We start from the raw sequence: 23206 nt of genomic DNA on the forward strand, positions 1-23206 counted from the left end.
TTTTAGCTGCTTGTTTGACTTTTTTTTGTTAACTTAGTGACTTACTACTTGGTGTTCAGCACTTATAAGAACCATATTTCAGTGAGATCTACTTCGTGTCTGACATATCTGTATAAATGTCTGATGCAGTATTCATGTGACTGTAGGAATGACTATAGTGTTGCATGCAGCTTGATATGCAGAAAGCTGCACTAAGGGTGTGTACTGCCTCATAGTACAAGGGTTGCAGTAAGTAGGTGGTGTGTGACACATTGCAGGACTAAGGTCGGGGTGTGTTCTTTTTATTTTATTTTTTGTATTAAAGCAGGAGGTGACAGGTATTCTGTCTGCAGTATTGTATATGTGTGTGTATATATATATTTTTATTTTATTTAAAACTGCAGTGTGTAACACTTGCCTGTCTCTATACAAACACATATACACTCACTTAATGTTGTAAGACTGGGCTTAACATACTTGCTTGGACTATAGGAGCATTTGTTTCAAATATAATTTTTTTTTTTTTTGTTAAACAAAGCTTAATTTTAAATGACAAGATAAAATCTTAAAGGGACACTATTGTCGGCAGAACAAATACAGTTCAATGTTGTGGTTCTGATGTATATAGCATGTTCCTGCAGGTTTTTTCAATTTAAACCCTGCCCTTTCAGAGCTGCTTAGGAACACCTCTACTGACAGTCACTCAGATGGCCACTATAGGTAATTCCTAGTCCAGTGCTGCAGTGTGCAGCACCAATATTCAATACATCTCTGAGGAGATGTTGATTGGCACAGAATATCTTTTTGCAATGCATGCGCTAGAGCCTCCCAATGCTTTCCTATGGGAAACCATTGGCTTGGCTGAGATCTAGAAGATTGATTCTCAGCAATGGAGGCGGAGGGGGGGTTGTCGCCGAAACACGCTGACAGTCCTACACTTGCTGATTTAAAACACTCGCACACTGTCAATTTTTTTTTTTACATTTTTTTTTATTTTTGTCTATCCAACTTACCTACCTTTGGGAGATCTGGAGCGGATTCTTTCCCTGGGCTCACGTGGGCTGCTATAATTTTCAAGCTCTCGAGTGCTGTTTTGTGATGCCGGAGCCCGAAGGACATCATATCCCGGCATCACTGCCAGACCTCTATGCTCCCTCGGTGGGCTTGCCTCTGCTGAACGGGCTGACAAATACCCAGCACCAGGGCTGAATGGGCTGACCAATATCCAGGTGCCAGGGTGACCTAACACCTGGGATTCTAGCATTTTTTTAAGTTGCCTCTTTTCACTGGAAATACCAGTTTGGCCATAGAACTCCATTAGTATTACAGATTTAAAAACAGAGCAGCATTCTGTAGTCTCAGCATGGCAATTTTAGCAATCTCATGAACAGTGTTACATAGCTGCCAAATTCATATTTATTTTACAACAGATTTTAAAGGATTTAGTCACAAAGCAGAATAATCAGTATAACAGACAGCAGTGTTGATATCGCCCTCTTTCTTTAATCATTTATTCAGATGGTGTATATATTGGGAAGGTTGGTAGACATTTGTAGTGTCGGTTTCTGGATTAGTGAGTTTAGCAGTTATCAGAAGCCTTTGTGCATTTAGCCTTTTGGTTCAGTGTTAGATTTAAAAAAAAAAAAATACAAAAAAATGTTTACTATATTATTGGTGCTCTCTGGTAAAGGGAGTACAAATGTTTCTGACTTAGAATAAGTACAGTATGTTGAATGGTTGGAAGAATGCTGCTTAATGTATTGCTGGCTGTATGTAGTTTGATTCCTAAATGAGTTTTTAAGTATACTGCACTTAATGAATTCTTAGATATCATTTCAAGGGTTACACAGTATCAACATGCATGCTATCCTTATAAATGAGCTCTGCACGATAACCACTACAATGAGTGGTAGCTTTTATGGTCCATAAGTCTGCTTCCCCCAATCGCATTGGAGCACATTTTGTGCATTAACATTACTTACACAGTAATGCACTTTTTGCTTGCATTCCTCTATATATGTAACAAAATCATGCTTGCTCCAACTTCAGCCATACATGCTTAAAGGGACGTTTTAAGCACTCTAACTGATACTGCTTAATTTAGTGTTGGCAACAGTAGAAGGTGTCAAACTGCTCAAAGGTTTTAATAAAAGCTGAAGAAACTGTACCCTAAGACTCCATTCCAGCAACTAGCACACTAACGTGGCTTAGTGGCCCTGTCTTTAAACATCCATATCACTTCATGCATATAGTGGTGGTTTGCAGTCTACTACTTGTATCTACAGTATTGCTTCATTCAACCGTTTCCTGAACTGTTTCCTCTTTTAAAACCTATCTTTCTACTCTTCTCTATCAATCAAGACTGGTGCTTTTCTTATATTTCTCTGCTTCTTACTCCTGGTTGCAATTGAGTTTATAAATAGAGGCACACTACTTTTATTAGACATGCAGCCAGGAGTGAGAATCTTCTATGGGTTTGTGGTTCTTTCTCTCGCTAATGGCTGGTTTTAATTTGGTGTATTTCTCTTTTTCTCTTCTGTGTTGCCCTCCATTTCCAGCTGAGGGTCTCTCTTTCCTACTTATGGATGAGCCAGAGTCTGACAGCCCGGCCAGTATCCTGGCCTCAGTGCGAGCACAGGAGGCACAGTTTGAACTGCTGTCTCGTGCTCTGGAAGAAGAGAGGAGACACGTCACTGCTCAGCTGGACCGGGTGTGGGTGACGCCACAGGAACCTACCCCCCCAATCGCCAATGGCACCCTCACCCGTCGCCAGCAGGTAACATGAGGTGGGAGGTAGTCCTGTTTAATGCATGGCATGTGCGACCAATACATACTGTGACCAAGCAACTAGTATGGTTCAGGCAGATTTTAATAACTTATCTAAATTTATTTATTTATTTTTTTTAATCAAAGTTTCAGACAAATCTTCTGTTTTGACCTTTTGTCACTTACTTTAGAACTTAATAATGCAGTCCATGAAAAGGCACCCTATTATCCAGTAATACAAATAAGGTGAATATTGATTTACCAGGATTTAAAATTTGATGTACTAGGCTATTAGCCAGGTCACTTGACACTGAAAGCTTGGAGTGTAAATTTCTACATTTATTTATTTTTAGACCTGGTTTGACATTTGGGGGAAGGGGACTGGGGAGTATATAAGAATGGAATCGATGGCTCACAAAAACTAATTACAATTCAAAAAGAGAGCTTGACCAATGAAGCCTGTCAAAGTGATGCTACGACAGGGATCTTAAAATCATCTTAAGTCTTCCTTCATGAGGGCTGCAGATTTGAACTCTCAAGCTTACACAGCTGCACATATACATGCAATACTCTCCCACCTCCTTCCCAGCATCTGCAGCATGGCTGAGCTCTTGGTGGTGGCTACTTCCACTTGTGTACATTTGCTAGCCTCTTTACTGAACACTTCATATTGATGGAAATTTAGTATTGAGACAGACTGGAACATACAGTGCAGGTGATTACTGCTCTCCTGCTGGCCACTGTCTTAAAACCATGATGGTTATTCCAGGTCTCTCACGCTTCTAGTATTCATATTTCAGAGCTATCCTGGTCAAACCTGTTAGCATGGCCTTGAGACCTCTGTGCTATAGTGTGCAAGTATTTGTATTCCCTTATATTAAATTAGTGCAGCTGTCCTGATTTTAACATCAGTCAGGCACGCGAGCAGATGGATGCGAAGTTGGTGATTTGATACACAAGTAGAATTAAAAGTACATGCCAAAGATCATTTTGAGCATTAAAACCAAAATGAATAGGGATGGTTTTTTTTTTTTTTTTTTAACAGACTTGCTTGCATTAACAATTCAGATGATTATATATCGCAATAAAAGATAGTAATCACATGAAAAGTCAAACATACTGCACTTGGGGAGGGTAAAGAACAATATGGGACAGTGGGTGGGGGGGGGGGCACTAAAAGAGAAGGCCCCACATAAAATTATAGGGGGGGGGGGGGGACTTTAAAAAAAAAAAAAGTTTGTTTTCAGCCACGGGCATCCTGAATTTTCGGTTTTGGCCCAGAATTTTCATTTCGGTGCATCCCTTAAAATGAAAGTGACTGACTGAGAAATATCTTAATAACATGGTCTTAACTCTTCATCTCCGTACTGCAGGATCGGTCACCAGTTGTGTACTCCCCAATTAGGATGGAGGGCCACCAGCTGCTACCTGCAGATGAAAGCTATGCACTGGATGAGGATCACTCCTATCTATCCTACAGTATGTCCGATGATCCCCGGAGCGGTGATATTGCAGTAAGTCCAGAATTCTCAAACTACTGTCACTCAATGTTCATCTTGGGGCCATTGTAAAATGTTCACTTCTAATTTTGACCCCATACATTTTTCAACAATCACTCATAATTTTCTTTCAGAAGTAGTATAACAATTGAAAACGATGGGGAAAGCTGTAGGAACTACAAAATGATAAAGTAATGGGCACAAGAGTGGGGATGGAGCAGCAGGGTGTATGGTTCCTTGTAGTGCTTAACATGAGGTGTATATAAGTGGGTTTTAAGGTAGGGATTGAGTTTAGAGTTTGGTAATCGGAAGTTAAGGTCATTTTTCAAAGCACCATAACTACTTCCGCTCATTAGTTGTGCAACAAGTTGGGGAAGAAACCAGGGCTCTTGTTACCTGCCATAGGTTGCCCTCTCTTCATCCGCGCTAATAATGGGTGAGGTGTCCTTGGTAAGGAGGAGAATGTGCATAAAAAAGAGGGTCTGTGGATGAGAAGCAATGGCATGGGAAGGTAACCATGATTTCCTTTACCCTTCACACTCTCTATACCACTTCTGCAAAATAAAATGGTTATGAAGCAGATAATGACATGTCATAGTGGATCAAAGTTTAAAGGACCACTATAGTGCCAGGAAAACAAACTCGTTTTCCTGGCACTATAGTGCCCCCACCCTCAGGGTTCCACTTCCGTGGCGCTGAAGGGGAGGAAGGGGTTAATCCCTTACCTTGTTCTCAGCGCCGGGCTCCCTCGGCGCTGGGACTCTCCTCCCTCTACTTCCGTCACCGGCTGCATGGGTGGCAAGAGCCGCGTGCGCATTCAGCCAGTCTCATATGGACGCTGGCGTCTTCTCACAGTGAAAATCAGTCGGAAGCGCCTCTAGCGGCTGTCAATAAGACAGCCACTAGAGGCTGGATTAACCCATAGGTAAACATTGCCGTTTCTCTGAAACTGCTATGTTTACTGCAAAAAGGGTTAAACCTAGCTAGGCCTGGCACCCATATAGATTGTGTTCCACTTTCTTTTTAATGGAATGCACTTAGAAGCATTTAAAATGTGACCCAAACACTGTTCAACAAAATAATTTAGCTTCTTTATTTAAAATAGTCAAACAAATTGTGTCAATTTGTTTGACACGATTTGTTTGACTATGTGTATATACATACATATATACACACATACAGAGTATGTGTATATATGTATGTATATATATATTTGATATATATAATATATTTATGGTCTCTTGTAGTCCTAGTAAAAAGCAGCAATCTGATCTTTTTAGACATAAATGAAAGTGGTTTTAATTCAATCAATTGCACATAAAACAATTTAAAAATCCACATCAGCAAATCAAAGTACTTCTGAAATAGTGGCCTATTAAAGAGTGCACCTTCATGTTGCTTGTTACTTAAACTCTTCTTCTGGGGCATCTCTTGTCATTGTCCAACAGTAGTCAGCAAGCGTAGAAGTAACCATCTACCCTGATATCTTCATTCCATTGCTGAAATTCTTGGTGAAACGGCTCACATGCTGTACCACAGTTGTCATGGGAGGATATGAATCAAAGTGGATTTTGAGTGACATGTTGCAGACTAATTGATACTTTGCTAGAGGGTTGTACGTTATTTCTTCCGGAAGTAATTCATTTGGACAGCTTCAAGGAATCTATAGAAAGCCTTCAGGGCTGTGGGTTGTGCTCCACATTGAAAGCTTCAGCAAACCATTGACTTTACAGTAGGCAAAAAGATTTTTAAAATATTGAAGCAAAAACTTTTTGTGGACTCCTGTACACAAACACTGACATTAGGATGTATAAGATTCCACTGTTGGGACCTTGATCCAAAAAGCTCAGCTTTTTCTTTCAAAAGGGACAGGTTTTAAATTGGATCACTTGGTTCACCCTGGGTTATTCTGTGTGGCTCACTTCACAACTCAGGTTTTCATCTGATTACAGATTGTACTCTTCTGGAGGGTGGTTACAGATTGTACTCTTCTGGAGGGTGGTTACAGGCAAAGCAATGCAACACTGGTCAGATAGCTGACGGGATGTTGGATTATTCCACACTCCACTTGATTTGTAGGCTCTCTACAAATCATTGGGATGATAAAGCATTGAGCTTTATTTTTTTAACAATCCACTTATATTTGCTGCACTACATGTTCTGTGAATCTGAGGTGCCCAGAATTTGTCCTGATCCCCTACGTGGACAAAAATAATGGTGGTACACGGTCTTCATGAGTAGAGTAATTGGGGGTTTCTGGGTGGAAAATGTCACACAAACTCATAACAAACGTTGTCCGTAATATTAATGTTAAAGGCCTTGCAAATGTTTTAATGTAACGCATATCCACAAAACGGAAACGAATGAAAGCAGCAAAACTCTAATCTTAACTCTATGCAAGTTTTACACAGACAATAAACAAAACAAGGCCTACGGTGACTCTTTATTCCTATGCTCAGGTTTGCCATAACCTTTACTTTATGCCCAAACTTACATCATACACCTAGAGCTAACTGAGTTTTTAAATCTGACAATTCTGTAGTATTTTCAAGTCTAAATGTTTTTTTTTGTGTTTTTTTTTTTTTTGTGAATGTGTAACAATTGGTTTAAAACTAGGCTATACAGACACACACCTAGGCAATTCAACAAAGCATTTGAGAATTTGAACCCTGGTTAGTATTTGTCCATTTCTCCAGAATTTTGTAATTCAAGGAGCTATTCACAAGTCATAATTAAAATTTAAGGCCAAAGTACTGACCTGCAAGCACAGCTGGCACTAAAGTCACTCAATGAAGTGGTCCTGTCCTTTTCAATGCGCAGTGAAAAATATTGCAGTTTGTTTAGAAACTAAAATCTCTTCATTACAGGGTAAAGTGCACTTCTAGTGGCTCAGTTTTACACAGCAGAGGTTAATCCAGTGGTTGTCATACTGTCACGTGATGAAAGTCCATGTAGGACAGTATTCATTCATTGCTTTCCTATGGGGTAGCGTGTATATGCTCACTGTATTAGGTCCCCAGTGTCCCTTTATGGATCTCTGGTTTGGACATTGTAGTAGGTAAGTAAACCATATATAGAAGTAAAATATAACCAAACAAACAAAACCAAAAATACCTAACGCTCCATAGTGTTCTCACCTTGGTTAATCTTGGAGGTCTTCAGTTTACATGAATTCGCTGTTTAGTAATTTAACCCTAAAGTCCTTGTTACAACCGCTGGAGACACCCATTTTGCCCTACTCAGAGTTTAAGGACCTTGTTATAGATTGTTGATCCTTGAGGGGGAAAAAAATCACTTTTTTAGCTTTTTCAAAAGTCAATGGTCCATTTTACTATTTAAGATGGCCTATTAGTAAGGACCTAAATATACTGACAACAGCACAAGCTGTTTGCTCTTCTTTTGACTTCTCCTGGAGGTGGACACAGCATCTTACTGCATTTTGAAAGTGTATTTACAGTTTTTCTCAAAATACTTCCTTTGTGACACATTTTTGCTATTTACCCACACAGAATTTCCACACAGATCCTCGTTTTTTCTTTCTTTTGGCTTTTTTATAGCTCTACATTTTAGTATTCACCCAATTATGTTACTTTGTAGATAAAACCATCTGTTGGATACTCACAAACGTTAGATCGTCCATATCGTGATCCAGTTGGAGGGGGTGGTGCATACACAACTGTACCCAGAAATTACCATTTTCGAGGCCCAGGTGCGGAGCCAATGCAAATGATTCCTCCCCAGCAACATCCTGGGTACAGCAGTTTATCTAGGCCCAATCAGAGATACCGCACTGTGGAACCTTACAGAGCTCCAGGTTATGGGCCTCAGCCACAAGTGAGAGGGGGTGGCTTTGGCGGTAGCCAGTCTGATTTGCTTGCTGGCCGGGGATATGGATCTGAAGATGCCTATGGAATGGAAGATGATCGTAGAAGCCTTGGTGGTTATGTAGATGGCCCTGACTATTCCACAATGGGAAGGAGAGGAGCTAATGGAGGTGACCCACGCAGGAGGCTGAGGTGAGGAAGGTGCAGTAACTGCCTTTTTATAGACTGATGTATAGGTAAAGTTGATTACAGTATTTTCATAAGGTGTTATTAATAAAATGTGATGACCATATTCTGATATTTTAATCCTAATTGCTGCTTTTAGGAGTTATGAAGATCCCCTCTCTGATCACTATGGGTCTACTCTACCTGCCTCAGGCAGCCTTTCGAGCCTTGGACCTGCTCCTTTGGGTCTTGCCCCCAGTAGTGGAACTTGGCGTCAGCCAGAATTACCAGAGGTCATCGCAATGCTTAGCTACACTCTGGATGCTGTTAGATTAAATGCAGCTGCCTATTTGCAGCATCTTTCCTATCGGAATGAGGATGTCAAGAAAGAGGTTGGTTGTTTTTACATTATATGTATGCTTGCTGCTTTTTTTATCTTTTGTGTTTTTTTTTTTTTTAAGGGGAGGTGTTACTGGTAAAAAAAAGTCTTGTTTACAAATGCATAAATTAACCATTTGTCAACCACTAATTACCAGGCAAATTTTTAATTCCATCCTTTTCCTATGTCGTTATTTATTTGCTATCCAGTTATTTTTGTTACCATTCATTATGATGATCAAAAGACGAACGCATTAGGTCAAAATATTGCCACTTTTCGATAAACCTATAGCATGCTTTCTGTGGACTCAGATTTATGAATAATCCACAGGTCTAGTTAGTTCTGTCTCAGAGCTGTTTCTGATTTATATTTATCCATAAATGGTTTAATTTGACTGGGTATAGCTCATATTCTGCTTAACAGCTAGACATGTTTAATTAGTATGATACTCTTGTCTATTATACCCTAAAAATTGTGCAATTTTATTATGCGCTACACTGCTGTTTGTTTTAGATGTGCTTGCTCCTGTTGTGGCATGTACTCTTATACACGGCAAAAATAATTAACTATTGCCACTTTTGTGTGAAGTCACAATATCAGTATATTATTTAAAGGGGCACTATAGGCACTAAATCAACTTTAGCTTAATGGGGCAGTTTTTATGTATGGATCATGCCCCTGCGGTTTCACTGCTCCGTTCTATCATTTAGGAGTTAAATTACTTTATATAGCCCTTGCCACACCTCGCTGTGTGTGACTCACTCAGACTTCTTTAACACTTTCTGTAAAGAGATCTAATTTTTAAGCATCCTAATGTTTATTGCACATTTTGTTTAATTTAAAATTTCCTCTCTCCCCCTCTGGTAATAACGTTCTAGACCCTGCAGGTGCTTTGTGTGTGTGATGAAAGTTCAATTTACATAGCGGAAGATACAAACTTTTAAAGAAAGTCTAACATCTGATAGTTAAACTTTTTAATTTTTATTTTCTTTGTAGACTGTCACAGACCCAGATAAGGCAGAGAACTGAGCAGTGAAACTTCAGAGGCATGAGCTATAAACCCAAACGGCTTTGTTAAGCTCAAGTTGTTTTGGTGCTGATTCTGTCACTATAAAGTAGTGCTAAACTACTTCTTCCAGTTTTATCAGTGACTAAATTATAGTGTTCATTTGTCCTGTTCTCCAAGGTGTAGAATTTTCATGATTTCTGCCTTTTCAGGTATGTCGCCTACGTGGAATACCCCCTCTTATAAGTCTACTGGAAGACCCACGAGCCCCTGTCAGACTTGCAGCATGTGGAGCACTCAAGAATCTTTCTTATGGTCCCGCAAAGGAGAATAAGATGGCAGTGAAAAACTGTGATGGAGTTCCAGCATTAGGAAGACTGTTAAGGAGGAGAGGGGAAGGCAGAGAGGGGAGAGAAATGGCAGAGTGTGTAACTGGTACGTTATAATATTAACCCGAAAATGTCAGATAATGGAAAGATGCTCTGACAAAAGTTGATTTTAGCATTTGATATGGTAAACGAGCTGAGCACACATGCAAAGAACTGGAATTTTTTTTAAAAACAGTTGTTTTTTTTTTGTAGGCCATGTACATCAAATTCTTTCCCTGAATTCGGTGAAAAAAAAAATCTTTTCATATAACTTTTTGGGGCAGATGTGATTTATTGTATGTTTTCAGCAGCCTTGATTGGACATTGAGGTCATATGAGGTTGGTTAGATTTAACGTTAAAGCATATATGCACTTAATAGCCAGGGAGTTTTTAAGAAGGAAACCATAAAAAAAAATGGAATACAAACAGGGAAGGGTAATGCACAGCGCTGGTGACTAACTATGGAGATAAAGAACTAGGGTGTGGTTAGTGTATGAAGTAATTTATCTGAAGTTCAGTGTGTGTGGAATGCCTGCAATTATGTTGGTTTTTGCTCTCCTACACTTTAATATGTGTAAAGGCATTGAAATGTTTTAAGGTGTGATATGTGTATTTTTTATTTTTTTTTTTTGCTTTAACAAGGAACAATACTCAAGATAAGCTTATTTACATTTTTTCATATTACCTTTTTTTTTTTTCTGTCGTTCGAAGAATGTATAGCCAGAACTATTTTGTAGAAATGCGGAGACAGTCAGGATTTGCTTTACGGCCTTGGATAAAGTCATGGGGAATGTGTGATATGAGAGAAAATAACACTGGCTTTGTGTAAAGTACATGTCTGTCTGCATCAAGTTGTGTTAACCAGTGCAATGATGTTCTTTGCATAAAAGTGGTGTATCTGTCTTAGAGTATTCTTCTAGTTTCTGTGTGACTGCATGAGATGGGTTAAGTAATATGGTGTTTTTTGATTTGTATTTAGTAGTTTAATATGCTGTGATTCTGTTTGTTGGTCTTTGGGCAAAATATATACAAAAAATGTTTTATATTGTACAAATATAGACTGTAAACTACTATCTTGAATGCTGGCACTTTCCATTTTCAAATCCACATGACATAAAATATGTCTACCTAAAGGGATCTTTACTTTGATGTAATTTAGTATATCACTTGTTGGGAGGGACTTGGCATTTAATTGGTCTCCATATCATTTTTGGTTTATGACTAAAACAGTTTGTTAGGGCATGTGAGTTGATGTTGGCTGGTAATGGGTTTGTGATTGAAGACCGTTTTGTGTACTGATATAACTTCCCCTCTCCTTTGTGTTTTTGCGATCAAAAGGCACTCTTTGGAACCTGTCTTCTTTGGACTCCATAAAGATGGAGCTTGTTGATCAGGCTTTAAACACTCTCACTCAGGAAATACTTGTCCCTCACTCTGGGTGGCAACGAGATGGAGGTGTACAGGATGGAGAAGAGGGGAAGCCCAGAAATATTGAGTGGGAGCAAGCCCTGGTTAACACTACTGGCTGTCTAAGGTGAGGAAATATATGTTCATTATTGTTTTAATGGATACCCTTTTTTTTTTTTTTCCTCTTTGGGTCAGTGTCAGGTAACTGTTTGTTTATACATCCCCAGGACGTACTTGGAAACCAGAGTAATCTGAATGTACCTTTCCTGGTTAAATACTTTATTATTTTTTTATTTTTTTAAAGAAACATTTCCTCTGAGCGCTCTGAGGCACGCAGGAAGATGAGAGAGTGTGAGGGACTAGTGGACTCTGTTGTTTACATTCTTCGGTCTGAGATAAGCAACAAGCAAGTAGACCGTAAGGTGAGTTGTTTGTTTTGCACTAGCCAATCTGCTAATTTGCATTTGGTAGCTAGAGAGGAGCAGTAGGGAAAATCCAATTTGCTTGCAAGGTAACAAGCTACTAAACATTGTCATTGGGAGACATTTCAGGCTGAAAAAAACAGTAATTTTACTTACCGTAAATTCCTTTTTTCTTAGTATAGTGGCAGTACTCACAAGTGGGATGTTCCTTACGTTGGACAAGAAGCTCCCCCTTCTTTGAATCTTATAGCTGTGCTCCGCCTGCTGCCTCCATAAAACCTTCAAGACCGAATCACCCGCCAGTAATAAAAAAGAACCAAACGGAGACTGAATAATGCAAAAACATTTAATCCATATGAAAGAGGAGGGAAACCCAGTACTGCCACTATACTAAGAAAAAAGGAATTTACGGTAAGTAAAATTACTGTTTTTCCCTTCGTATAGTGGCAGTACTCACAAGTGGGATATAGCAAGATCCCTGTAACAAAACAAAAGGGTGGGGACTCGGCAGGCCACAGCTTGCAGCACCTTACGCCCAAAAGCAGCCTCAGATGATGAAAATATGTCCAGCCTATAACAGAAGATGACAAAACGTCACATAAATGGTCTGAAAGACCATGTCCTTGAAGGATCATCCTTGCAGCAACCATGTCAGGTGAATCATTTCCAGGGTTTCTACGGGAAGAGTCACATTCTCTAATATGGTGGAAGAGATTGGGAGAGACCAACGTGAGATGGTCATGTTTTCCACTTCTGAAAACCAACTTCTGTTTGACCAGAAGGGCAGGACTGCTAAAATTCTTGCCTTCTCCCATCTTATCTTCTGAACAATCTGTGGAATAAGAGCGACAGGAGGGAAAACATAAGCAATGTCGAAGTTCCAAGGGATCGATAGACCGTCCAGGACATCTGGGTAATCTCCTGCTTGGAGAGAAGCAAATCTCTGTACTTTTCTGTTTCTCCTCGTGACCAACAAGTCTATCTCTGGCCTGCCGAAGCGGGAAACTAGCTCCAAGAAAACTTGGTTTGATAGCGCCCAGTCTGCCTGAGACCAATGACTTCTGCTGAGGTCGTCTGCAATAACGTTTAGAGGCCCTCTGATATGGGTAGCTGAGATTGCGAGAAGATTTGCTTGGGCCCAAGACATTATATGGTAGCAGAGATCTTGTAGAGCTTTTACCTTTGTGCCTCCTTGGCGATTTAAATAAGCCACTGTAGTGGCGTTGTCCGACTGAATCCTCACTGTCCGATTGGTGATGACTGAACTGAAGGATACCAGTGCCTTCCAAACCGCTTTTAATTCCCTGAAATTTGAGGAAGCACATGCCTCTTCCCTGTTCCAAAGACTTTGATGGAATTGAGAACCTAGATGGGCGCCCCAAACAGTCTGGGAAGCATCTGTGGTTATCGTAATCCACTGTTTTTGTGCCTTTTGAAATGTTGCTTCTGTCTTTCCACCAGTTTAGTTGCTTTTTCACCACTTCGGATAAGTGGAAGGCAGAGTCTAGATCTTCCTGTTTTCGTGTCCATTGGGAAAGAATGTCCCATTGCAATGGTTTTGATTCTGCCTTTGCCCAGGCCACTGCCGGGATTGCAGAAGTGAGGCCTAGTAACCTCATAGCATCCCTGATTGAGCTTAGGTTTTTCTGCGGCTTTGATACGGCTCTTAAAATCCTCCTTTGTTTCTCTATTGGTAGAAACAGACAGGGACTGTGATTCTACCCGAAGACCCAAGAATTCCAGACTCAGTGACTCCATTTCAGACTCAATTTTTTCAGGTTCAGGATCCAACCGTGATCTTTTAAAACCTTCATGGCAATCTTGAGATATTTTAGCAGTTGTTGCGATTGGGCTTTCAAGAACCAATCGTCCAGGTATGGAACAATCGAGATACCTTTCAGACGTAAGACTGCTGCTATGGGTGCCAGGATCTTCGTAAAAACTTGAGGAGCTGAGGACAGGCCAAAGTGTAGAGCCTTGAATTGCAAATGGAGAATTCTTCGACTTCTTGTTAGAACCGCAAATCTGAGAATCTTCCAGGAAGATTCTGAAACTGGTACATGGAGGTAAGCATCTTTTAAATCTAACTTTGCCATGTGATCTCCTTTTTGTAAAATGTGCGTTAGACAGAATACTTTCCATGCGGAACTTCTGGTACGGTATGCAGGTGTTGACTTGTTTTAGGTCTAGTGTCGGCCGAAAGGATCCATCTGGTTTTTGAACCAGGAACAGGCGTGAGTAAACTCCCTGAAATTCCCAACGTTTGGGTACCTTCTCTACCACATCTTTTCTTAAAAGAAGAAGAGCTTCTGTTTTTTTCCTTGAAGGATAGTTTGATAGTAGGAAGGAAGGTTGTGGTCTTGTTGAAAACTTTATTCTGTAACCTTCTGAAATTGTTCTTATAATCCACCCATTTGATGTACTCTTTTTCCATTCGTGGACGAAGAACCGAAGGCGTCCTTCCACTCTTTTGGCGTCAAAACTTCCTCTTTTTGTCTTGCCTGTTGGATTCTTGTCTAGACCACTGGTTGCTGTTTCCACCCTGTTTTTGAAACCTTCGAAACCACCCTTGGTAACGAAAGGACCGCTGACCCTTGTACTGAAATCTTTTATATCCCTGTGTTCTTGATTCCAGAGGTAGGGCTTTCTTTGTGTCCGACATCTGTCTAATAATGTCTTCCAAAAGCGTTCCAAAACGTTTGTTCCTCTCAAAGGGTAATTCACACAAGGCTGCCTTAGATGCTGAATCAGCTGTCCATGTTCGTAGCCAAAGAGCTCTTCTGGCCACTGACGACAACCCCATAATTCTTGCTGCTAAATGAAGACTCATCAGTGTCATCCGAAAGGAATTCATTGGATAATTTCAGTAGGAACATAAGATGGGAAGGATCTGTATCTGATTTTCCCATAAGGGACTCTTCCAGGGCTTGTAGCCAAACGCCCTGAGAACCGCTGAACCTGCAATTTCGGCTCTGCATTGGTATCCTGTGGCTTGAAAGATTCTTCTACATGAAGTTTTGGCTCGTTTGTCCATTGGGTCTTTAAGTCCTGAGACTTCGCCAATGGGTATAGTGGTTTTCTTTCACAGCTGGGCAATCTGAATATCTACTTATCTACTTTCTTCCGACTGTAGCTTGAACAGCAGTTTAAAATGTTTTGAAATAAATGCACGTCTTTCAGGATTCTTCCATTCTCTATGAAGGAGATCCAAGATTTTAGGTGACATTGGGAAACCTTTAACCTTACCCTTGGTAGGTTCAGTTTCTTGTACAGCTGTTGTCACTTCTTTAATACATTTCTTCAGCTCTTCTGGTGGGAAGCCCCTTCACAGCATCTTTAAAAGACTCAAACGTCTGGGAGAAATTTTCCTGAAACCAGCCCAGGAAGGATGCCATATCAGTCTGCTTTGCTTTCTCTAGCAATTCCGTAGAGCACTGATTACACGTCTTTTTGCACATCCGTCAGGTAGAGGTACAGCACATTCCAGACAACATAAGTGCTTAGATTTGCTTGTGGCTTTTTTGGGGACAGATGTTGACATCTTGTCTTAACAGCTTTATCCGGAGATATAGGACGGGGCATATCTGTGGAATCAGAATAAAATAAAATAAAAATAAAAATAAATAGAAGCATGCATAATAGGTGAGTTTAAAGAGTTTAAAGAGTTAAATCTCACCTTAAATCACCTAATGTCTGTGTAGGAGGGCTGGTGACACGGAGAACCCTTGAGGCCAGAAAGGTTCTGCACAGCTTATATACATTTATTTTTTTTTAAATTTGGCGCCAAAAACCCAGTTTCGCACATGCGCAGTAGCGCGATTCTGTGTTTGGTGGAACGCAACGCCTCCCGGGCGTGCGTTCCACCGCTGTGCGCATGCGTAATGCCATCGAGGAGGACCGCCCGGGAACTCACCGTAGACTCCACAAAAAGGAAATACCCGGTCGCGTTCCGTAACGCGAGACCGGAAGTACTGTTCCACTCAGTCCCCGCCCGGGGAGCTATCGGGCACTCACCTCCCCGATCAGCAGCCTGTGCTGATCACACCTTTCTCCACCAGAACTGGGGAACCTGTCTGTCCCGTTGCCGGGACAAGAAGAACTGGGGGGTGATTCGGTCTTGCAGGTTTTATGGAGGCAGCAGGCGGAGCACAGCTATAAGATTCAAAGAAGGGGGAGCTTCTTGTCCAACGTAAGGAACATCCCACTTGTGAGTACTGCCACTATACGAAGGGATAAAATAAATACTCCCTTTTTAAGGTTCATGCTGTTACTTCTAATTTACAGACAAGCACCAGAACCCCTAAAAGACCAGGAAAAACTTTGCCGCATAGGTGCTTCTCATTTGGTTCTGCAGACTAGGATATTTCCATAAACACCTTCACAACAGGTGTTTACAGGCCGTATCATTCAGTTTTCTGATCTGGGTCTCAGTGATGAACTAGCTGATGGCAGTTTTACTGGAACAGTTCATCCCATTTAGTTTATTGAATGGGGCTGTGCGTGTCATTCTTCTTGAGCTGGAGAGGGAAGAGACCCCACATGTGTAGCCAATAATGTTATTTCTACTAAAGTTAGTTAATTCCTCTTTTGTCATCTTAATTTGCAGTCTTATGGCTGAAGATTGCTGCATTTTTAAAGCTGATAACCATCATTCATATTAACTTCTCCCTATGTTCTGTGCAGTATATTTGTATAAACTAGATCAGTTAGTTGTTTTTTAGTTTGCATTTTCATTGTATTACATAATTTAACATTGGGTCTTATTCCCTCAGCTTGTGGAGAATGTAGTATGCCTGCTTAGGAACCTATCATACCACATACACCGTGAGATTCCACAGGCTGAGAAATACCAAGAAGCACCACAAAATAACACCGCTGAGCCCCGCAACCAAAGTTGCTTTGGAGTTCGACGAGGAAAAGGTGCTCTTTCCACCCCCACCTATATTGATGTGTGAGATTTAGTGATTAAGTATTCAGTGCTATTGTGATGCAAGAGTTAGGATCATCACTTTGACAACCCTAGCTTGTATATTTCTCTTGCTAGGGTTGATGAGGTATTTCAGCATAATTTGATATCCGGTAATGAGCTCTTCTAATAAAGTATGCCCTTCCATATGTTGCCAGTGCAGGAAATATTTGTTGCTGTACCTGTCCCTAGCCACCCATGCTCTTTTACTGTAGGAGTTTGCAGGGGTTACATAGGCCAAAAAGAGATGTTCAGCCTTTCTCACATTTGTTTTTTGCTGTTCATCCATAAAAAAGCAAAACGCCCAGTTTGAAGCACATTCATTTTACAAGAAACTGGGGAGGAGGGGAATCTTAATGACACCAGAATGGCAGTCCAACTTATCCTTGGATCAAGAAGCTATTGCCCCACAATTTAAACATTTATTTCCTTTAATATTATGTTTTAGCAAGTATGCATTCAATTGCTCTTTAACCCCTTAAGGACACATGACATGTCTGACACGTCATAATTCCCTTTTATTCCAGAAGTTTGGTCCTTAAGGGGTTAAACATCTGTGCAGACTCTGATAAAACCACATTTTCAGGCCTGGAATTTCACATACTTTTCTTACTGTAAATAAAAAAAAAATTGCCTTTGCTTTTAGTCAAAATTTTATTTTCTTCCAGTCTAAATGCATGACTTTGTTTTTAATAGTAAACCGAATAGTCAATGCACAAATTGTTGTAGGTTGGGTTTATCCCAATCTTTTTGTAAATTCACAAGTTTTGTGACTTCAGGCAAGAAGACTTCAGAAGAGAATTCTGCAGATGCTGTTGATTTTCCAAAGAGAACAGCCCCAGCACAAGGTGAAGTGTTTTTTTTTTTATTTAATATTAAGTGTTACGCTTTTTCTTCCTCCAGTGACTTGGATGCACCCCATTTAATTCTTAAATATGCATGCAGCAGACCACACTCATGTATTTTTTTTTTCTTTAAAAAAAAATAAAAAAATTATCCAGTCAATATAGTGTTACTCCACTCGTCCATTGGTTGTGGCTTGGGAAGGAGTATTGTAGAAGTAGACCTCTATTGTGTTATACTATTGACATGCATTTTTCTAACTTCAAATTTTTTTTTATTTTTTTTTTCCCTCCCTCCTTCTCCCCATTCTTTGTGAACCCTCTCCAGGTTATGAGCTTCTCTTTCAGCCAGAGTTAGTGCAGCTTTATGTGTCTCTTGTAAAGTCTTCTCGCACAGAGGCGGTGCTGGAAGCAGCAGCTGGAGCCCTTCAAAACCTGTGTGCTGGAAATTGGACTGTGAGTGCCTTTTGGTTAACTCACTCTTGCACTAATTTTGTAAATGCTTTTGTGTGCTCATGCTTGCAGTGTGCTATATTTGCGTACAATTTTATGTTATACGTGTGTAGATTTTTTTTTTTATTATTCATACACTAGCATAAGGAAGAGAAATAATTATTTTCTAGTAGAGTATCTTTTAAACTGTTCGTGCCCTAGCATGTATACTTGCCCTGTAGTCTGACGCTCTGTGGTGTATGTGCGCTCTCGCAGTATGGCCGCTGTATTCGTGCTGCTGTTCGTCAGGAGAAAGGGCTTTCGTTACTGGCTGATCATCTGAACAACAAGAGTGAGCGTGTTGTACGTGCCGTATGTGGAGCATTGCGCAATCTCTGTGGAGACAGCCGGAACAAAGAACTGATTGGTGAGGCAGCTTAATTTTTTGTATGGGTGAAAGGCAGATATTTTAAGTGCAAACTCGTTTAATACAAAATGTAGAGCTCTACAGATTGCATAAGTGTACATCAAAGTGTTTTTTGTTACCATATACATTGCTCCAACATTTTGCGCAGTGTTTTAAAGCTATGCAATTGGGATATTGGGATTAACAATAAATAATTGACCTAACACAAGTAATGTTGAAGGCCCAAATTAACTTTGTTTAAAACTAAACATACATACAAATACTCTTTAAAGGGCAGAATAGCTCTGGAAGATTTAAAGAAGTGTTGACTTGCATTTTTATATTTTTCTGGGGTTTGTGCACCTAGCTGTTTAGTGCAAAAATACTCACTTTCATTGTATTCTGTATTGTACCTTCATGTAGGTAAGCATGCGCTCAACAGTCTTGTGGCGCAGCTTCCCAGCTCATCTTCCCAGTATGTATTGTCAGAAGATACTACTGTTGCCATTCTCGGTGTCATTCAGGAAGTAATCACTGGTAATCTGGAAGCTGCAAAAAAGCTTAGAGAAAGTCAAGGAATTGAAAGACTGGTTTTGATCAACAAGGGAGGGTCAGTGACACAACCCTTAATTTTTTATCTCCTTTTAAGCAGGAAATGTTAGTGTTTGAGGTAAAAGTGGATTTTCTATATTTTCTAACTGACTATTTTACCATAGTGGACGCTCTGACAGAGAGATACGTGCGGCAGGTCTTTGCTTACAGACCGTTTGGGGTTATAAGGATCTGAGAAGACCATTAGAGAAAGAAGGGTGGAAAAAGACAGATTTCCAGGTAACTAAAAATCTGCCAACACTGTTAGTGTTGTCTTTTGTTTTCTTCTCCCTTTAACAATTGCCACTGTCTTATATCAGATTGTTCTTATTTATGTTTTGTTTTTTAGGTGTCTCTTGCTGGGACGACTCGTGCACAAGGATATGATGATAGCACTCTTCCGCTTATTGATCGGAATCAGAAAAATGGTGGGTAATCAACCATTAAGTATATCCATTCTCCTTGACTCTCTTGGCATGTCTAATCTGTGTATTTTGGTCTTGCAGATAAGAAGTCTGGTAGCATGGACATCCCTTTGAATGATATCAGAACAGGTAAGACATCCTGAGAGTTAATACATTCTTTGCTTAACAAAATCGCTAAAATTATTAACTTTTTAAAATGGACATAGCTGGTGGAGCATCATTGAATAAAAGAGATTTTAATCTCCAGTCAGTAAAGTATTCAAACACATTTGCAAATCTGATTTCCTCCTGTATAAATTCATGCAATAGTTTGCCCTTTCTTGTACCAAAGAAAACCACTTCAGTACTCTCGTAACCAAACACCTCTTCCACACTTTAAATACTCTTCAACAACCCCATTGACTGCAGCAATCCGCTTCTCCCAACTAGCCCTGCTACAGTTTATAATGAAGGCTGCAGAAAGGCATATGTTCCTTTTGTCCCACTCTGCCTTTCCCCTCACAGTCCTTTTAATCTCTTCATAACACTGCTTTTATCTAAATATCCTCGCTAATACACAAGTATGCCATATTAAGGCCCTACACTCTGCTGAAGACCTCTGTTCGTGCTCACACCTCTGACTCTATCCACCAGACACTTTTCTAGGGCTATACTGTTCCTATGCAAGACCCCTTCCCTGCCCCATTAGACTGTCACCTAGTCTCCCTTTAACCCCTTAAGGACCAAGCTTCTGGAATAAAAGGGAATCATGACATGTCACACACGTCGTGTGTCCTTAAGGGGTTAAATAAATCACTGAAAACTCACAACTTCAAGAAGGGACGTGCATTAAACTGTAAACAGCTTTTATTCCCCACACCTCACCAACCCATCTTCTCTCTGTCAGCTGTCATACAAAAAAAGCCCTAAACCTTAATTGTAAACATTAGCAACCTGCTTTTCCATTACATGAATGTCTTACCCTTGCCTGTTGTCATTTGCCCCACTCACCTTTAGAATGTAAGTGGGTTTGAGGAGAATCTTCTGTTCCTGTATATTCCGCTTTTCTTGTTGTAATTAGTTTTAATTCACCTATTGTACAGCGCTATGGGATTTGGTGCTATATTAATGATAAATTATGTACTATGTTGGTAACAAAAAGTATAGCTAAAACAGCTGTGTACATTCTATCATATAAAGTCTTTATCAAAAGAATTTCTTTGGGCAGCATGCTGCCATTTCCATGGAGACATGTTACGCCATCCAAAATGTTTGTTTTTGGTTATTTTTTAATTGTAACCTTTACAATTTTGACTGGGCCAAATCTTTGCTTGCTGTGGGTCATCAAATTTGGAGTGCATTCCTGTGTAAGACTATCCTGCTTGCATATATAGGTTTTAGCCTTTATTTCTGTACCATTTAGAAAAAAATATTTGTTACTGTATCAGGACTGAGTGATTTAACTTCTAACTACAGAACTAAATAAAAGTCCTTTGAAAAAGGATATATGAAATTTTGACTAATTTGCAAATCCTTTTTCAAGAGATTTTTGTATTTTTCATTTTGTAGTTGGAAGTTAAATCATTCAGTCCTGATACAGTTATAAATATGTAAATAACAACCCCACTCCAGTCATTAGAGCATTTTAAAATGAAGTTAGTCAGGATTTGAGGAGCTATAACTGCTCATTGATCACTTCTTTGTGTGAACTAAAGTGATCTTTCGGACCTGATCCTCATTTTTTGGATGACTGGTTCCCTATAATATGGCTATATGCACAGCATACGCACCACTTAGATAAAAACAAAGCTACCAATGAGCATTTTAAGATGTAATTTAAAGTTAAGGTTTTGTCAAAGTCTGCTCTGCTACTCCTCAATTTAGTATTGTTGTATATCATATTGGTGTTAAACCTGGTTTAAAACTTGTGGGTTTTTTTGGGGTTTTTTTTTTAAGATCCATACTCGCACAATGGAGACAGTAGCACTCGCCACTTAAACCGTTCAGGAGATTTGTCAGAACTGGAGCCCCTAAAGGTAACAGAGTTTCAATTGCATTCTCTTTTCTCACCTGCAGTTTTATGCGGTTTCTCTTCACATCTTTGCATAATATCTATCTCACTACTAACGATCTTTGTCACAGGAACGGTCTCTCAGTGCTGCGGGATCTCTGGATCTTGGGGATGCTGAAGACCAGCCAGTCTAATACCACATCTCTCGCATGTGTATGTAATATGAGTTGTCTGGGTCTCTTGCATGCACGTGTGGCCAGTCTAATATGTACATGTCACTTTGTGTTAGCTACTTTGCTACTACAGATGTTCCTTGATCTCCTAATTCTCATTTGTTTTCTTTGACAGGGTGAAACACAAGCTTGAGCCTATTGAGGAGCTACAGGTCCACAAATGCTTCATTCTTTAACCTCACTGCCTGTCCTTTTCCCATCCATTACTACCTTTTGGTTCTCTGCTGCATCTGAAGATCTCATCTGCAGTGTAAATTGTGATGACCTATTGGAATATTTTTAGACAAGTGATGCAGCAAATGCGATAAAATATCGAAAAAAAATGTGTAGAATGACTGTAAATATGGGAACACTAACATATCATGACATGGCTGATATTGCGACACTAACAGTCTTTTTGGATTGCTGGAGAAGCCACTGAGCTGTCTCTGCTTCTTTGATTATGTCCCCCTCCCCTTTTTGTTTTCCGGGTGACCTGGTTTTATGTTTGCCTCGAATAATTTGTCTGATTCTCTCCCATTCCTTTTTTTAATATTTGTTTTGCATTGTTTTTTTGTTTTGTTTTTCTTGGAATCACCAGTGGCCTTCTCTTGGGGGAGGGATTATAGTGGGGTGGCTGTATAATTAACTCTCACCCCCGATTGCTTCTCTACAAACATTTTTCATAACAATCTGATGCCAAGGATTATGTTTTTTATAAATAAAATTTTTAAGACAATCGTTTAAAAAAACAAAAACAAACTGAAGTGCTTTATACTTTTTTTTTTTTTTTGGCAAGCTGAGTATTATGACTTTTTTGTCTTCTGCTCTTGGTTGGATTTAGAACAAGTTTTGGAGAGTGAGAATGCGTGTTCTATACACACATAGAAATATGGTAATCTGGAGTACAGCTTCTAATTTGTTAAAGGGAAACCTTAAATTATGTAATCTTCAGAAACGTGTAGGTTCCTTTTTAAGAGGTAAAAAATACTGTGTCTAATGTATAGACGTTCAACTCTGAAAGTAATCTTGCTGTACATAATGTATTATAAGGTATTATTGACAAACTGCACATTTAACAACTTGTGTGGGTTCCTAGGAGGTGGCACTTGAAAAATTTGATTAATGTGCTTATGTTGAGGAAATAGTAAAAATGAAAGAGGTCGTGCCACAATGAACTGTAAAAATTATTTTTTAAACTTCTGTAATCAAAGCAAAAGGGAAAAAAAAACTGGTATGCCACAAATAGCTATAATATATAGTATTGACAGCGATAATGTACTTGCATATATCAGACAGAGAAAGAAAATATATATTTAAAGTCCTGATATAATATGGACAAAAAGATCAAGTAGGTTTACAGATACTGGATTTTGCTGTGGATCTGAGTACATTGTTGGTCTTGTAGTAGTAGAGTTCTCGGTGCAGGTTTTGATATGTGAACACAAGAAAAAATAAACTCCAATAGTGCAGATGGTAAATGGCCAAAAAGAGGGTAAAACTTCACAAGTGGTATGTGCACTCAC

General features: G+C 39.7%; 1 protein-coding gene across 3 annotated transcripts in view; it reads left to right on the forward strand.

Annotated features, from left to right (window-relative positions):
- CTNND1 (catenin delta 1) overlaps nucleotides 1–22419 on the forward strand; it is a 37810-nt gene extending 15391 nt beyond the window's left edge. The window contains exons 2-19 of one of the 3 annotated variants that reach the window (XM_063434809.1): nucleotides 2538–2755; nucleotides 4119–4259; nucleotides 7842–8260; nucleotides 8394–8625; nucleotides 9831–10053; nucleotides 11326–11521; nucleotides 11699–11816; nucleotides 16589–16736; nucleotides 17562–17630; nucleotides 17953–18080; nucleotides 18333–18483; nucleotides 18886–19072; nucleotides 19179–19293; nucleotides 19403–19481; nucleotides 19560–19607; nucleotides 21414–21493; nucleotides 21600–21681; nucleotides 21817–22419. In XM_063434809.1, coding sequence (XP_063290879.1) covers nucleotides 2561–2755; nucleotides 4119–4259; nucleotides 7842–8260; nucleotides 8394–8625; nucleotides 9831–10053; nucleotides 11326–11521; nucleotides 11699–11816; nucleotides 16589–16736; nucleotides 17562–17630; nucleotides 17953–18080; nucleotides 18333–18483; nucleotides 18886–19072; nucleotides 19179–19293; nucleotides 19403–19481; nucleotides 19560–19607; nucleotides 21414–21493; nucleotides 21600–21662 — 2592 coding nt within the window. In that variant the 5' untranslated portion in view covers nucleotides 2538–2560 and the 3' untranslated portion in view covers nucleotides 21663–21681; nucleotides 21817–22419. The remainder of the gene's footprint in view (nucleotides 1–2537; nucleotides 2756–4118; nucleotides 4260–7841; nucleotides 8261–8393; nucleotides 8626–9830; nucleotides 10054–11325; nucleotides 11522–11698; nucleotides 11817–16588; nucleotides 16737–17561; nucleotides 17631–17952; nucleotides 18081–18332; nucleotides 18484–18885; nucleotides 19073–19178; nucleotides 19294–19402; nucleotides 19482–19559; nucleotides 19608–21413; nucleotides 21494–21599; nucleotides 21682–21816) is intronic. The other 2 variants (XM_063434810.1, XM_063434811.1) reach the window with 2 other exon arrangements.
- Nucleotides 22420–23206: the final 787 nt, after the last annotated feature.

The sequence above is a fragment of the Pelobates fuscus genome, chromosome 10, assembly GCF_036172605.1.
Source record: "Pelobates fuscus isolate aPelFus1 chromosome 10, aPelFus1.pri, whole genome shotgun sequence".
Classification (NCBI taxonomy): Eukaryota; Metazoa; Chordata; class Amphibia; order Anura; family Pelobatidae; genus Pelobates; species Pelobates fuscus.